At 40.7% G+C, this 18,207-nt stretch overlaps 1 protein-coding gene across 4 annotated transcripts in view; it reads right to left on the reverse strand.

Annotated features, from left to right (window-relative positions):
• PTPN2 (protein tyrosine phosphatase non-receptor type 2) overlaps positions 1-18,207 on the reverse strand; it is a 76,454-nt gene that overhangs the window by 16,671 nt on the left and 41,576 nt on the right. For all 4 annotated transcript variants that reach the window (XM_082415860.1, XM_082415861.1, XM_082415862.1 and 1 more), the window contains exons 3-6: positions 17,410-17,510; positions 11,279-11,377; positions 7,283-7,420; positions 372-581 (exon numbers count right to left, since the gene is read on the reverse strand). In XM_082415860.1, coding sequence (XP_082271986.1) covers positions 372-581; positions 7,283-7,420; positions 11,279-11,377; positions 17,410-17,510 — 548 coding nt within the window. The remainder of the gene's footprint in view (positions 1-371; positions 582-7,282; positions 7,421-11,278; positions 11,378-17,409; positions 17,511-18,207) is intronic.

Genomic DNA, 18,207 nt, shown 5'->3' on the forward strand with positions numbered 1-18,207 from the left:
TGACAGTCCTGGGAGGGGAATACTCTCACTCTCTGCAGTTTGTAAACAAGGAAACTAAGGCAAGAAGGAATTCAATATTATCTACCAACTGATGTTTGAAAAATAAGAAGGGCGGGGGAGAGGACCCATCATTTAGGTAACAAAAGCTACCAGGAAAAGTCTCCTTCAAGAGCTCTAGAATTATCTTGGACGCAGCCCCACCAGTCACAGCAAGAGGCAGCTGAAAGGATGTGAATGAGAGTTTTTGGTTTTTCTAAAAGAAGGCAGAAGTTCAAGTTTGAAAAACACAGTTCTGGGATCCTGACATTCGAGCTTACTTCTGCCAGTGGAAACAATAAAAAGGTACAGAAGACTGAAATGAGGTCACTTACCAGAACAAGACAAGTGTCCACCAGAGAAAAGGTGCCTGACCGCCCAATGCCGGCACTACAGTGGATCACCGCAGGCCCGTGTTCAGGATTCAAGGAGCCAGACTCTCGCACTTTAAATAAGAAATTGAGAAATGAAGCTGGTGATTCAGGGACTCCGAAATCTGGCCAGGTAGTATAATGAAAGTGAGATATTGTTCTGGTTTCACCACTCTAAAAAGTGAAAATCAAGGGGGGAAATGTTAGTTCTGAGTTTTTTCTTTTAAAAGTCTACTGCAGAAAGATGTGTTTTGTGTAATGTACCATGATTTTTCATTGGTTTTTGATAATCACATACACAAGTGTGGGAAGATTTTCTTTAGGAGAATTTGGAATATATTAATAATAGCTAACACTCCTGTAACACTTATTATTTTGTAGGCATGTTCTAAGCTTTTTATGTATTAACTCAACCCATACGACAATCCTACTAAAACCCATTTTCCAGATGAGAAAACTGAGGTGAAGGGTTAAGTAATGCACCCAAGGTCACACATCAGAAAACGGCAGAGGCAGGATTAGAGCAGCACTTGGGTTCCCAACCACTGACCTGCACCATACATGCTGCCAGGATTCTCTTTAATTCATACATCATGATGACTGGATTCTATTCTATTTTTTAAAATTTCTACCAGTTTAATTTTACATTCTTTAATGGTTTCCTTTTTAAGAATTTCTAAGTTTTAAAAAATATAATGTTCCCCATTATATGAGTTATCTTTTAGATTCTGCTATACAGGCACAGAGGAACAACTCAAGAATTAATTTAAAGAAACAATCTTTACATTTTTAACTGAAATTGCTCTCCTAATTGCTGCTTTTCCCCATGGTAACAATTTCCAATCCTAGAACTGTTGACATGCCTTTGCTGATGTGCTAACATGGTTTACCAACATGCTAAGTGTTTCCTGTCTCGTAAAGCCTGCCTGGCACTCACCACCACTTCCTGGATATTCTCGACGACCTTTATTTCTGACTAACTCATTATGAAAACGTTCCTTGGCTTTTGCCAAAGGCCCTCTGCCCCCAGGAGCACTTCTCTGCCTTCTGCTCTTCATTCACAGAGGGAGCAGCGACCCGCTAACACATCTTTGCACAGTGTTTCAGCTTTAATTACAGGACTATTTTGGAAGAAGGAGCCACAGAAGCAGCATAAAAAACCCTGATTTTTTTAATGGTTACTTTTACAGCATCTACCTTTCAATACAAATTTACAAAATTAAACTTAGCTTTTTAAAAAAAATAATATTTACCTTCTTTCAGTACAAATTAAGACTCCTAAGTCCCAGACTCAGTTATATGAGGTACAGCACTGATAAAATACAGTGCAGAAGTTAAAAAAAAATTTTAATTATATGCGTTTAGTGGCTAATTTTTCTTGACATCCAGCTTTCATAATTCCAAATACACTGTGATCCACAGGTTCTCAGTACACTGAAGGTACTAGAAGATTTCCTATTACTAATTAAAATGCTCATTGTGATTATTAAAATTCAAAACATTTCCTTTTAAATTCCAAATTAATTATGCTAAGTGAAAGCAACAGACTCTAAAGGCTGTATACTGTACGATTCCATTTACATGACAGCATGGAAAACACAAAATTATAGGAATTAAAACCAGCCCAGTGGTAACCATGAGCTGGGAGTGGGGCCGGGCTGACTGTACACAGGCAGCATGAGGGACGCGCGCACGTGCATGTGTGTAGCTAGGGGATGGTGATAGAACTGTTCTTTATCTTGACTGGGCAGGTGGTGACATGAATGCACTGTCAAAACTCAGACCTGTATATCAAAAAGATTGTATCTTACTGTATGTAAAAACAGTGTTTAAAACATTCCAAATTAAGGAGGCTAAACTGTAGCTTCCTTCTAGAAAACCGTAAATGGCAGCCATCTGATACCCACACAGGACTGGGGTCCGAAGTCCTTTCCTCCATCAGCCCAGGCACACGGTTAACTCAACCGCATCTTCCTTTAAATAGGGCTTCAGATTCCAGTGGGTGTCTTTATCCCTCTCCCCCGACAGCCGCCACGCTGCAGTCCTCAGCCACCACACTGTGCTGACCATGCACAGAGGCCCAGCCCTGGTCCACATGGGCCTCAGCCAGGTCCAGGTGGACCTGCTGGAGGTCCCAGGCCTAGGAGGGGTGGCGCCAGGGCCCTGCTCCCAGGGGAGTGCTCCCTAGGGTGTGGCCTATATGGTGTAGGTTCAACTATGCATCACCTCCTGGCCCAAAACCTACAGTTACCCCACAATCCTGGGCAACTACTTGCTTTTTCTTTGCTTGTATGATTTTGGCTTAAGACTAGTGGCCTCTTTATTTCTTTCAAATTCAGGTCACACTGTCTGGGATGCTCAAAGCCAGTTCCCAGAAATGCTCACCACTGTATAATACAGTCTTTCTCACTAATAGATTTTTGAAAATCCATCTTTTTCTTCCCAGTCTAAAGAACTTCTCAGAGGTTAATTTTGTATTAATTCACTCCTACTGAAACAAGATTCAAAAAACTTAGCTCACAAAAATCACATAATTCCCAAAGGACCACAGAAGTAATAAGATCCATATGTTTACTACTCTGGTATAAAAAAAAGTTTATATGAACGATTGGATACCTTTCCCTCTTTTTCATGCCAGAAAAAAAACGAGAAGGGGGGAAAGGGTTCCAAAGCATACAGAGCTAAAACAAAATTCATCTTTATTCCGAACAGTCTCTACATTTAGACTCTACAGTTTCTGACAAACTCCTAGTTTCAAACAGCGGACTCACCCTTCCCTCCTGCTCGGTCACCAAGCCCCTCAGTCCTGCTGTGACGCCCAGTCGGCTCCGTCCCTTCTCACCGCCACCCCTCACACCCCACTCCAGCCGGTCTGCACACACCTGCCCAGTTTTCTCCATAAAGCACTACATCATGGACACCACCCTCTGCACAAAGATGTCAGCAGTTCACCGTTCTTCTTAGGGAAAAATCTCATTTACATTTTTTGAAGAATTTTAAATGTAACGTCTTTGAAGCAGATGACAAGCTCATGGTCCATGGAGGTCAGGAAGCTAAACTATGAGCTGAGTAGGTACAAGAGCTGAGAGCCTGGGGGCAATTTAGTTGTGCGCTGTCTAGAGCCATTCAAATGCAAGTTAACTATAATTGTTATCAATATGAGTAAGACTATAAATGTTCTAATTATTACTTAAAAATCTATACAGCTCTACAGCCCCAGACCCAATTTTCACACTTTAGGCACAGAAAGAAGGTAGCAAGATTGTTTCCAAGAATTTCACAAGCCCCAGTTCCGTCACCTGTAAATGGGGTTTAAGAAAGTACTGATCTCACAAGGCTGCTGTGAAGGGTAAACAAGGCAACACCTGCACGTGGTGGCATGTGAAGAGACGTGGTGATCTCTGACAAAATGACACACTCGCTGCTGCCTTTACCGCGGCCCCTGATCCGCTCCCATCAACTGTAACCTCTCCACGTTTCCAACCTCCTCACCTGTGTTTCCGCTCCACCTGGAGAGAAGCAAGCTTGTTGACCCTGCCTCCCTCGAGGTCACTGCCCTAGTTCAGTCCCTCACCAGCTCCTGCAGGATCCCGCACTGGCCGTGTTAAATATGTGGTCACCATAACTCACTCTGGAAGATGACCGGAACCCCCAGGTGGGGAGGGGAGGAGAGCACCAGGGCAGGGGGCAAGGGGCCGGCTTCTAAGCAGGGGGCAGGGCAACGCACGAGGCATGGTCGGGAGAGGCAAGGCAGAGGCTGGCCGGGGACTCCTGCACCGGCCACGGAAGGGCTTCCCAGACCCCGGTGGAAGGACCAAGCCGTGTTTCAGGACAAGCACTCAGGTGTGGGGTGGTGAACAGGGTACTCGGTGCAACCGCAGAGGGGGTACAAGGGCAACAGGTAAGGACCCTGCCCATGGGGAGGTGAAAACCTTGTTATGGTGTCAAAATGTACACATGCGCCAAGTGCTGCACAAGCTGGGAAATGGTAAAATTTAAATTATGAAGAGAAGCGTAAGAAGATCCTAGCTGTTAGGAGTGAATGCATCACAGGTACATTAAGTGACCGAAGTGAGAAATGGGCACAAGCTGGACAGAAGAGTGCACAGGACATAAACAGACAGGAGAGGAAGACGCCCGGGTGGCATCTAACCCTGCTCTGGGCAAATCTACAGGGGCAGAGAAACAGAACTCAGCATGACAACAGCCTTCCTGGAACTTGATACACATAAAGCTGGCCGAGGACACTACGGAAAACGGTGAAGGCCAACTAAACAGAAAAGCCCGAAAGACAAGTTCTCCAGGTGACCTGGGATTTTAAAAGCCCCTCAAAACTATCTTCATAGCTTAAGCCACAAGGCCCCTTTTAAAAGCAGACATGGAATCTCTTCACGTGGGGGTAAAAGTTCAAACTCTGAGCTCTCATCACGATGCTGGAAAGGGCTGCTGGTGCTTTACTGCCCAACAGACGTGAGGTCTCTAGGGAGCAGGGTATGACAGGAGGCAGCTCTGGCCCCAGATCTGTTAAGAGGCACAGCCAGACTCCTTTAGAAGCAACCTGGTCCTCTGAACCTCAGGAACCTCCACTCAGACCTGCAGGTGAGGCTGGCTGTCCCTCCCCTACTTTGTCATCACCTCCTCTCCTGCAGCGCGTCCTTCTCCGCTGCCCTGGCTCCTGCAGCCCTTCCCAACTCCAAGGGAGCCGCTGACAACAGGTGACCCCACACGGAGTCTGAGGCACTGTCAGCATTAATTCACTCGATCATTGTAACAACCCTACGAGCTGGTGCGTCATCATCCTCGTTTTGCAGATGAGAAAACGGAGGCACAGAGGTTAAATAATGGGACCAGTCACACAGCCAGGAGTGGTAGAGCTGGGATTTAAACTCAGGCCACATGGCTCCTGAGTCTAAATACTTAACCAAATGCAATTCTGTCTCTCCTACTGAAACGCTACTTTATTCTTCTAGCACTCCTAGCTCTTACTAAAGATTGTAAAATAGAACATAAACTGTTGCTATTTAATTATGGTGTACTCTGAACCGAGGGCAGTAAGAAATCACACAGTTGCCAGCAATTAAAACGTAGTGGTTGGCCTGCTCCCAGGGCGGCCTCAATTTCAGAAACTTTAGAACCAAGGATCTTCCTTTACAACAATCAGCATCTTTTTCAAAAGACTTGGTCCCATCTCATTAGAAGTTAGGAGATCTGGATTTGAGTTCTGGTCTGTCACTTATTAACTGAGTAATCTATTTATGGAAAAAAATCCATTAACCTCATGGATTTTCAGGTTATTTTTTTTTAAGTATGAAAAACAGGGATATTAAGAATATTTACTCTGTCCACATTTTAGGAAGACTGTAGGACAAATGATACATATGTGAAAATACTTTGCAAAGTGATAAAGAAAATACAAAAGTTATTCTATCTTATTATTATTTGAGGTGTAATCAATGCTCAGGACACAGAAAAACACCTATGCCCACCTCCTTCTAAATAAATTTTAATGCCACAAGCAGACGAGGTACCTGGGATAAGTAAACACCAAGAGAAGATGATTCCAAGACCCATGAGAACTTTATGGAAGCACAGGTCTGTTTCTGGGAATGAGCACTGGACAAACCAGGACCAAGTAGTAGCTGATGTATTTCAATGCAGCTAAAGATACATGCAAATGTATGTATGTTTGTATGTATGTTTGGAATCACTGGTGCAAAACAAATACAGTGAGGAGATTCATAAAGAAGCCTCCTCCCTGGATGACCTAAGAGATCCCATAATAAGCTCAGCTATGAAAGTCATGGAAGCTGGACCTGGCCCGAAGCACTCGGCACACATCTGTACTTACAGTATGTAATAAAAAACAGAGAGGTGTTTTAGGAGATCAACCATAAAAGGTACTTCTGCATATCTAAAAAGTGTATATATCTCCCTTCACCACAAAGCTTTTTTTTTTTTGGTTAATGATCACACGTTAAGCACTCAATTCACTTAATAGTTAACTAAAACAGTATCTTGCTTTAGACTAGATACATTCCCGAAGCCATTTTTGGGCAAACATTTTCCTATTTTCTAGTTTTTCTAGTTTCTGAGAGCAACTCAGAATCACTCTTATTTCATATTTTCTAGTTATTCTAATTACGAATCAAAGAAGGCAAAGAGGTAAGTGGGAAGAGGGGAGAAGTATCTCAATCTTCAGCCTGACAACAGCAGGCTCACAACCCACCCTGTACCTGTATCTCAACCAAGTACCAGGAACGAGTCTTATATATCTGGAAAAAAATCCAAGTAAATGTTCTTGAGACCATATGGTAAATTTACTTCACCATTTTCACCAGTTTAATAAAGACAAATTTCCGTGTGACTAATCCCTTGAATTAACAACACTCTCAACAGTAGTAAGTATCAGAGCTGGCGTTTACAGGGCACCTGGTCTGTGTTAGTGTCTCTGCACACACACCCTCACCCGACCCCACAATGGCCCTGAGAGGGAGGCACCACCATCTCCATCCCACAGATGAGGACAGACTTCAGGAGGTCTGGGAGCAGGTACACTAAGTAGCAGAGCTGGATGTGAATCCAGGTTGGCCTGATTCTAAAGCCCTCTCTCTTAATCCCCGACTAATTTTAGTAAGTTATTCTGAATCCTCAAATATTTACCTGAACTTTAAAATTCTTAGTTTCTAGGGTTTCTTGAGAGTCCTCAGAGAGCTACCACATATAGGAACAAAATCTATAAGGAAAAGGTTATGGCTGTACACTATTATAGGTATTATTGAAATGAATGGGCTGCCCCAAACTTCATACCTAAGAACAAAGAATAATCCTTAAAATCATCATATAAAGCCCCATCGTTTGGGCATGAAAATTCTTACATTGGTGTTTCCTAACTGCAGCAGATGGACCGTATAATAGGACTTCACGTCTTCTGACAGGAACTTCACACTGAAGCCTGTTTCCTTAAACAGCATCTCTCGGTCATCCTTTGTCGGCCAGTACTGTGCACATTTAACCTAAATTTAAGAATATGCATACGACTTTTTTTATAGACATAATGAAACCATAAAAAGCTGGAAAGGAAAACAAACCACACACATGCTATATATTTTTCAAGTACCCAAATCTAAGAATAGTCGCACTATGTTTGATGTTTAATGTATTTTAATAAGATTGACATCTTACAAAAGCAGGTTTGTAAAATGTTCCTCTAACTTATACACTAAAAAAAAGCCATAAACAGATATCATGTTCATAAAATGAAAATCAATTTGTCATTTCTAAAGCAGGGTAACGTGTATTTTAACATCATACTGGCATTCACACTACGTTTCTATAAATATCAAACTCTTACAAGAATCTTATCTTCAAACAGTATTGAAAAGGCTTTATTTTACAAGTATTTTCCATAAATACCCATTAATCTGCTACTAAATACTGCTACATATCTAGAAATAGCATTGCATACCTACTTACTAAAATTAAGTTGGGGAAAGAATTAGAAGATAAGCTCCCTTTACCTAGAGTTGTTACATTTTGGCAGAACTATTGACATGGAATTTGTATTTGTGACAATAAAAACATCTTCCCAAAAGCCAAATTATGAGGCCAGCAGGCTGAGGTAAGGTGAGCTAGAGTCATTTCATTAGGAAAAAACACCAGAAAAACATCCTTGTAAAATATGGCCATTTCTCCTTTTCCAAATCACAAATAGCTACAAATAACAAACAATAAAATGCTCCCAAAACAAATGAATACTATGAGCTGACACTTCAAAAGGTTAGCTAAAAGACATTTAAAAAATGACACCAGAAGTGAAAGAGCATAAATTGGAATTTGAACAACTCAGAAATGAGGTGACAGAAAAGAAAAAAGAATCAGAAATAATAGAACACATTTCATCAACAAAGACTAATTAATTAAACTAGGGAAAAGAGATGTGACTAAACACAACAGATGATGGTTTAAGAGAAAAAGAAGGACATTTTTAAAATAAAAAAGAAATGAAGAGGGAGACAAATAGGATTAGAGAAAATGTGACAAACATAAAAAATAAGCAAAGAAAACCTAACACATGTATAATGGGAGAACCCAAGAAAAGAACACCAAAGCAAGCAAGGGAACAGAATAAATGTCAACAAGTATAATTCAATAAATTTTTCTTTAAAGAAAGAAAAAATGTCTGAAATCACATACTGAAAAAGCACTCTATGCCCCTGGACAAACTGACCCAGAATGACCAACACAGAAATATTTTGGTAAAATTATTGGGGTTTGAAGGAAAAAAATCCTTTGGGTAACCTAGGTAAAAAGAATAAGTGACTTATAAAGGAAATAAAGATGTCCATTTGACTTTGACAGTAATTTGTAATGCCAGAAGAAAATGGAGTAATACATTTAAGTTGTTCAAAGAAAAGCAAATATGAGCCAAAGATTTTATATTCTGCCAAACTGACTGTTAAGCACTGAGCCAGCAGATGAACTGTCATTGGCACGTAAGACATGAGGGACTATGGTGCCCATGAGTCCTTCCTCAGGATCCTTTGGAGTATGAGCTACAGACAGAATGACTGGAGAGACATCTCAACATATACAGACCTACACAAAAGGGGCATAAGGGACAGAGTATAATGTGCTATAAACTCTGACAATGTACATAAAGTACAACTTAAAAAAAAACAGAGAATGGGAAAAACAAAACATTTTAAACTTTTTTTCAGTAGTTATTTTGGTGATGGAGTTGATTTTGTTATTATGAGTATTTTCTGTGTGCAATATCAGACAAAGTAAAAGAGTCACTATAAGATATTTGACATCACTAGTGTCTTTGAGAACCAGAATTCACGGTATGGAAAACGTTGTAACAGATAAAGGATAGAAAGGGTTGAGCCAACCACTATAGGCCTAAATTTGAATCAGAAATATCAGTATGAACACTAGCGCTGTGTTACCTTAACACACAAACATATTTTTCCTTAGCTCTGTTCACTGAAAAGACCAACCCAGTGGCAACAAACATCCCTACTTTTGTTGTGACCCTGAAATACCACTGCCCACTGAAAGAAATTAAGGCCCCTTATAGAAATGGCTGATTCTTACACAAGAGTTTAAGATGAGCCTGCAATATGGAGTCATTCCAGACAGCAAGTAGCTATGAAGACTCTTGGGTCTGTGTAAAAGAACTCAGGGCCCAACTTGAAGAGCTTCCTGCTGGCCAGTGAAGGGACAATCTGACTACAAATAAGGATAATAACTGCCATGGAGTGAAATGAATCAAGGATGTTTGAATCCATGACTTCACAGTACCTGATGCCCTCCCGCCCTGCCCCCACACCAAGAAAACCTAAGTGGTCACATGTTGAGGACACTAGGGAATCAACTTCGTTTGAAAACTGCTTTTCCTATTTAAAAGTGGCCAAGTAACAAGAGTGGGATGTTTATTTATTTTTTTAATAGAAGTATTCCAACAAGAGCTCAAGAAGAAATGATAAAACTGGAATATCACTATTTTATATCCCCTAATTAATTAAGGAGCTAAACACTGACCAGCAACAGCTGCCACCATCATTATGCTGACAAACATTATGCTCCCACCCACAAGGTGACCTTCCCCCAGACAATGAAACCTGACTCTAGATCCAACCACCGTAAACATGATTTCTGATTTCTGGTGGCAGTCTTATCTTTTTATTATACTAATTAAACTGCAGAATGAGGGATGAAACTTATAATCCTCTAGTTGGCAACGCTGCTCAAAATGTCCCAACTGATAGAGCCCCCATCACTTGAAGCACGAAAACCACTGTAAACGACTACGCTGACATTGCTGGACACTCTGGTATGTTAACGCCACTTCAGATCTGAAACAGATGAGAAAAACCTTCACTACCATTGAAAACTGGCAACTATTAATTTAGAAAAAAGGAAGAGGGATTTCCCTGGTGGTGCAGTGGATAGGTATCCGCCTGCCAATGCAGGGGACATTGCAGTTCCAATGCAGGGGAACTTCCCGGGTTCGATCCCTGGTCCAGGAAGATCCCGCATGCTGCGGAGTAACTAGGCCCATGCGCCACTACTACTGAGCCTGCGTTCTAGAGCCCACGTGCCACAACAACTGAGCCCATGTGCCACAACTACTGAGCCCGCAGGGCTAGAGCCCATGCTCCGCAACAAGAGAAGCCCCCACTCGACTAGAGAAAGCCCATGCGCAGCAACGAAGACCCAACGCAGCCAAAAATAAATAAAATTAAATCTTTAAAAAAAAAAAAAAGGAAGAATCAGGAACCTGAAGAAGCAGAGCAGTCTAAGACCTCAGGGCTGAAAGAGACCTGACAGACAATACTTTCCAATTTGCACGTTTGACAGAAGAGGACCCTAAAGCCACAGAAGCTGAAAGACTTATTCAACGTTGCACCACTAATTAGCACTGGGTTTAGACTACACTTCAAATGTCAATAAATTTATACATTTCCATACTTACTGCCTTGTGACCGAAGAGCCAATGGTAATTTATAAAGGTTTTAGAAACCTGTCACTTTAATCTTTTATAAAATTTCCAGGATTTTGATAATAATAAATTGTAAAGATTGTGATAAAGCCTAGGGATTCCAAAGATCTAAATACCACTACTAGCCAATACTGGCTCCATTATACTTATATTTTGGAGGGTAGTGGTCCGCAATTGTTATTTAAATATTTAAGGTAAAAAAGGAAAAGGATACATTAGCTCTTCTGGTCAGAATCACCCTGACCACTAGCCTTTAGCAATTAAAGGCCAAAACTAATGAATGAATATCTCAAAAGAAATAAGAAAATATTTATAAGTTAACAATCACAGGCAGTACACTAAGTTGTAAATATCAAGCATTACTCACCGATTCTTTCTCCACAATTCGGTTTAGCATGACAACTGCTTTGGTCTTTTGCTGCCAAACCATGAGCCAGAAATGACAACCTGTATTAGGAAGTGGACCCTGTAAGAACAGAGAAGGAAAAGTAGGTAAGAGAAAGGGGACGGAGTAAGGCTCCGAGGAAACTCCTTCAGGGAAGCTTCTCGTCTGAGAATAGTGTATTGGATCATAAAGAGTAAATCGAGACTTTAAATCCACTTGAACTAAAAATAGGTCTGTGCTAGTTAGGATTACTGATTATCAACGATCAAAACTGACTTTTATTTACTTAGGCAGAAACGAAAAATTTTCAGGCTCTCAGGTGACTTTCAGAGTTGAGGGCTGGAGAACCAGGCTTGGGTAGAAACAAACGTCAAGACAAGATTTTGTCCAAAGAGGAGTGGGTTTGGGACAGTACTCCCAACCTGTCACTAACATCACCTGCTTTGCTGGTACTGCCATCCTAAGGTGGCTGTAGTACTCACGCACAACCTGTAAGCAAATCAGGGTCAAAATCACAGGCGCCAAGATCTACGGGTTGTGTTCTAGCTGCAAAGGAGGCAGGCAAAGGCAATTTCTGTCCCCTCCGGTCTCTGCCACAGAAAGAGAGGCCCTGCCTTCCATCATGAGGGCAGCCCTGCAAAGGAGGAAGTCTGTGCCAGCACTGGCCTGCAACCAACCCAAGTTAGCTACAAAGAGAATTCCAGAAAAAGTGGAAATTTCAAAGCACCTGAACCACTATGAAACTGTTAATCTACAAAACCAGAGAATGTGTAACCCTCAAGAGCGGAGTTAAAAGGGGTAACGGTGCATATCACAATACTGCCATGGGGAAAAAAAAATCAAATCATATTATGAATTTCCAATTACCTTCACATTTTGATTAATGGGTAGCACAGGGAAGAATAAAGGGCAAACAAGAGATGAGAAGGCCATGCCCAAACTTTAACTATTTTAAGTGAGTAAAGATTAACATGAACGAGGTTTGACTGTACCTCCAGTAACTCAACAAGCATTCACCTCACAGGACGCTGACTAGAGCTTCAGCTCCACATGGAAAACAAGGCAATTCAAGTGGTGCTATACTGAAAGCAGCTTTAGGGCAGTTGTATCCCTGGTATGTAGTGGGTGTTGGGTAAATATTATTTGAACTAATAAACTCTAAGCTCTAAGTTATACAAATGCTAGAAAGGGACTGCGAATCCTGAGGAGCTGCACCCTCAGGTTTGAGGAACTGTTCCCCTCCTTCGGTGCATGTTATCCAATGCTTGAGTTACTTCCAAAACCAAACAATGTGAAGGTAAAAACAGCATTGAGAAGATCCCCAGTAAAATGAATGCCGTTTCTTTCGTCTAAAAAAATGGACAGATCAGTTCACCAATGAAGTCGCTCCTTAGTGTGTTCACGCACACGCGCGTGTACACACACACACGCACATTCTGTTAGTGGTTCTGAAATGGGAGAGGGTTTCTCAGCCCTTCCACTTAGCAGCAATACTACCTATTTTTCTTGTGCAAAATGGAGATCTATACCAAGGGACTGATACATATGTTTTTAATTTTCATAAAATTTAGAGGGTAAAGATGACAAAAATAATAAGCAACAAAGGACAATGAGAACAACTGCAGTTTTAATAAACACTTAGCATCTCTGGTTTTCTCTATCCTTTGAAATATTTTCTGTGCGTGTTCTCTGTTCCAACGTACTAGGTACAAAGGCAAAAGCAGTCTCAGATGTCAAAGAGCTTATGACAGAGGCAAGGAACAGAAACACATCAAGCACCACAAGAGTAAGGGGTAAACCATCAGGTCTGCAGAAGCAGGAAGGATACTGGCACAGAGCCTTAAAAATGAGGAGGGCACTGACATGGGGAAAGGAAGGGTAGGGAATCAGGATCCCTTCCCAGCATAAGGCAAGGCATGTGCAAGTTTAGGGGACATCTAGGAAAAGACAGCTAGATTGCTGAGGGCAACGTGGAGGTACGCAGTAGGAAACTGCACCTGCAGAGTGGGAGGGTCTCGAATGCAAGAAATAGTCACCGAACTCTTCTTTAAGGAGTAAAGGGATATGACCAGATTCGTATGTCACAAAAAATAATTCTGGTGGAATTGTTATAGATGGATTAGGAAGGACGGACTGGTGGCAAGGAAATAAGCTACCACTTTGGTGCAGATAAACTTCAAGAGAGCTCTGAAGAAGGGCAGGGCAGCAGAACAAAGGAAAGTATTAGACACATGAGGAGGATAGCTTTAACCCAGATGAGAAAAATAGGAAGGGGGCTGGCATGGTTTAAAAAAAAAGAAAGAGTTCGACATAGAAAATGCAGAATTTGTGACATCAATTGGTCACGTGGGTAAAAACACCCATATGGATGCTGAAAAATATAAGGCAGGGGTGGAGGCAGGGGTGAGACTCAGGAAATAAGAAAAAGCTGAAGACGGGTTTCTGAGTCCCATTTAGAATGAGGGGGGAGGGACTCTGTCAGGACACAAAGAAACTGTCTAAGATGGACAGGAGGCTTAAATGAGATCACTAGGGTATGAGTCAGGCATTTTCTTTTTCGTGATGAGATTTATAATGTTTTATAAAAGGGTTATTACTATCATTACTACTACTAATAAAAAGCAGTAACAAATGCCACAATAAATACTCCATGGAGTACTTACCATAGTACCAGGCACTATATGAGTTTTTATCAGCATTGTTCTATAGATAATAGAGATATATATCGATAATATAGGTACACACTTGACTCTTGAACAACACAGGTTTGAACTGCGGGGGTCCACATATAGGCAGATTTTTTTCAATAAATACACAGCTGGCCCTCTTATCCATGGGTTCTGCATCCGCAGAATCAACCAACCTCAGATGGCAAACTTAATACACGATCCGTGATTGGTATGTGGAATCCCAAGAACAGAGAAGGACAACTATGCACTTGAGAACCCGTGGGTTTTGGCATCTGCAGAAGATCCTGCAAGCAAATCCCCCCAGATTCCAAGGGACGACAGTACAGGCTTGGGGAATAAGTAATGTGTCCAAGGTCACAGAGTAGTTTCAAGGCAGCAGATCTGAATAATTAAGAGCAGAACCATGCAGTCTATGGAGACCGTGTAGCTTCACATCCTGGCCTCATCCCACTTGTTGTATGACCTTGGTAAAGTTATTTGAAGTTCCTTTGTCTCTTTAGGTGATTCCTCGTGTTAACATAAGGATAACAATAGTATTTACCACAGAGGGTTATCCTGAGGTTTAGATTATACAAAACATAAAATATAGAACAGTGTTAAAAACTGCTAGCTGTTACTATTTACAACAGCCAAGACGTGGAAGACATCTAAGTGTCCATCTTCAGATGAATGGATAAAGAAGATGTGGTACATATATACAATGGAATACTGCTCAGCCATAGAAAATAATGAAATAATGCCATTTGCAGCAACATGGATGGACCTAGAGATTATCATTCTAAGTAATTCAGACAAAGACATATATGATATCACTTACATGTGGAATCTAAAATATTATACAAAAGAAATTATTTACAAAACAGAAACAGACTCACAGACAGAAAACATACTTATGGTTACCAAAGGGGAAAGGGGAGAAGGGATAAATTAGGAGTTTGGGATTCACAAATACACACTACCATCTATAAAATAACAGGATTTACTGTGTAGCTCAGGGAACTATATTCAGTAACTTGTAATAACCTACGACAGCAAACAATATGAAAAAGAATAGATATAGATGTGTGTGTATATAACTGAATCACTTTTTGTACACCTGAAACTAACACAGTACGGTAAATCAACTATAGTTCAATAAAGTAATAAATAAAAGACTGCTAGCTCGGGAACTTCCCTGGTGACACAGTAATTAAGAATCCGCCTGCCAATGCAGGGAACACGGGTTCAAGCCCTGGTCCGGGAAGATCCCACATGCCGTGAAGCAACTAAGCTCGTGCGTCACAACTACTGAGCCCACGTGCCAAAACTACTGAAGCCCACGCGCCTAGAGCCCATGCTCAGCAACAAGAGAAACCACCACAATGAGAAGCCTGCGCACTGCAACAAAGAGTAGCCCCCGCTCCCTGCAACTAGAGAAAGCCCACGAACAGCAACAAAGACCCAATGCAGCCAAAAATAAATATATATATATTAATTAACTAAAAAAAAGATTGCTAGCTGCTAGCTGTTAATTTTACTTCCCACTAGGATGTGAAGTTCATAATGGCAGTTTTATGAATGGCTGTTTTATTCAAACAATGCTGCCACAAAGTAGGTACTCAAAGCTTTGCTGGATGAATGAACATCCAATGAAGCAGCCAGACTGGGATTCAAATACAGATACCATGAGTCCAGAGTCTACCCTCTTTCTTAAGATACAAAGGTTCAAAATGTGGTCCCAGGGAGTTGAAGTGATGAGTGTAGACTGGACGGGGGAAAAAACCTAAGTCAGAATCTTGAGAAACAACTGCATTTTTAGACACTAAAAATGAGAAAGAGGAATGGATAAAAAAGACTGAAAAAAAAAAGAGAAAGAAAGGGTGTGATAAGGAATCTAGGGTAATTACTTTTTTCTGTTTTTTATCATTATGGTTTTTTCAAATAGAAAGTAAATTTTTTAACTCTAAAAATGAGTTTATTAAAAACATGAATACGCATAAGAAAAACTTCAAATATTACAGAAAATGGCAAATTGAAGTCTCTCTTTTTTCCTAATTCCCAGAAATAATCAGTAAGAATAGCAAGTGTATAATTTGTTTAGCCAGCCCCTTGCAGACTGTTTCATTTCTACTATTTCTGGCCCTATGCTATTAAAATGAAGTTGTAACAAACACCCTCACATGTATCTTTATGTCTTTACATATTAGACCCCTGAGTATTATAAACTTTTAAATCTCTGCTGATCTGACAGGAGAAAAGTGGTAACTGATTGCTGGTTTAAATTTATATTCCCTAATTACTAGAAAAGTTGAGCATCTCTTCACATGTATATTGTCTATCTTTATTTCTTTTCTTTGAACTGTGAATTTATGTTCTTTGCCAGTTTTTTTCATGGATTGTTTCTCTTTTTCTTTTTGATTTACAGGAGCTGCTTTACTTCAAGTAAAAAAGAATAATTAATTCTTGTTTCCTGTGAATTAGAGATAGTCTAACAGTTCATAGTTACATTAATTTGAATATCTTCTTACCATTTTCAACGGTTTTCACTTTCAGTAACAGGTTATTCTGATCTGAAATGGGTTCTTTAAAAATCTCAAACATTATAAATATACAGCTTATCTTTTTTAAAATTTAAGTACAGTTGATTTACAATACTGTGTTAGTTACAGGTGTACAGCAAAGTGATTCAGTTACATACATATATTTTTTCAGATTACGCTCCATTGTAGGTGATTGCAAGATACTGAATAATACAGCTTATCTTTTGAATATTTAAAAATCATTAACTGAGGGAAATGAGAGCACTGTTAATTAAATCTATTATTTGATAAACAAAGGGTAGCTGGTGTGGATAAACCAAAATCATTTCTGCTATCTCAGAGTGGAAGAAAAGTGCTGCTGGAACATGGGTGTGGCCGGTGTGCTGAGAAGCGATCGGGCAGGAGGCCAAAGGGGCAGCAGGCTCTTGGGCCTCCCTGTTGGTTGTCTGGGCACCTGGCTCACACCCTCACCTGCCCTGACATCCAAGGTCTGTCCACACTCTGAAAATACACGCCAGGGCGGGGCAGAGAAGAGCTTTCAAAGGGCCTCTCGTTCTGATTCAAGTGATGTAAAGAGAAGCAGAAGGTAACAAAGCATCAACAAACCAAGGCTTTGTACCAAATATTCAATATAAAGCAAGGAGGACAACTGGCCAGAAAAGAACCGGCCTAGCCAAATTCCATGAACAACTTTCTTTCAGAGAATGTGTAACATTGAAGATTACTTTTATCTGAAATATACACAGCTGCAAAACATCGTAACATCATTCATTACATAACAACAGAAAAAACTGAAACAGCATTTCATCTCCAAAAGAAGTCAGGACACACTTTTCGCTGTGTTTTAAAGAAGACCAATCACAAGAATGGCGGTCAGGCATCGGCTGCACATCACACCACTTGCCTGTGTTAAGATGTAACTCCTCTGCGCCTCTTCTATGTCAACTAAGCTGGCATTAATATAATCATTTTCAGCATTTTGCAGTTTAACACGACTGTGATCATCTGAAACAGAGCATGACAAATCATACCGTCATTTCAAACTTGCATTTCTTTTTTATTTTAATATTAATTTTCTGGATATTTATAAAATGATAGAAGAGACAAAGAAAAATAAATTAGCACCCCAGTAGAGTCAAATCCCAAATTACTCCCCTTTTTACTATTTTTTTTAAAGATTATTTATTTATTATTTTTGGCTGCATCAGGTCTTAGTTGCGGCACGCGGGATCTTTGTTGAGGCATGCGGGATCTTTCATTGCAGCGCACGGGCTTCTCTCTAGTTGTGGCACACAGGCTCCAGGGCACATGGGCTCTGTAGTTTGCAGCACACAGGCTCTCTAGTTGACGCACGCGAGTTCAGTAGTTGTGGCGCATGGGCTTAGGTGCCCCGCAGCATGTAGGATCTTAGTTCCTTGACCAGGGATTGAACCTGCGTGCCCTGCATTGTAAAGCGGATTCTTTACCACTGGACCCCCAGTGAAGTCCCCCAAATTACTCCCTTTTTTAAAAGGAAGTACAAAGATGAAATCCTTTTGTTTGTTACTGTTTGTTAGAAGGAAGTGCTTCTGTTAGTGGTAGTTTAGCTGTTGTTTAACTAGAAAAATTGACCAGAGTAAAACATAGTAAAAGAAATAAAGCACCTATCTTCCTAAAAGTAAAAGGATGGTTAAGATTCTTGATGCCTAAGAAATAATAAGTC

This window comes from Balaenoptera physalus (genome assembly GCF_965194825.1).
Source record: "Balaenoptera physalus genome assembly, chromosome: 12".
Classification (NCBI taxonomy): domain Eukaryota; kingdom Metazoa; phylum Chordata; class Mammalia; order Artiodactyla; family Balaenopteridae; genus Balaenoptera; species Balaenoptera physalus.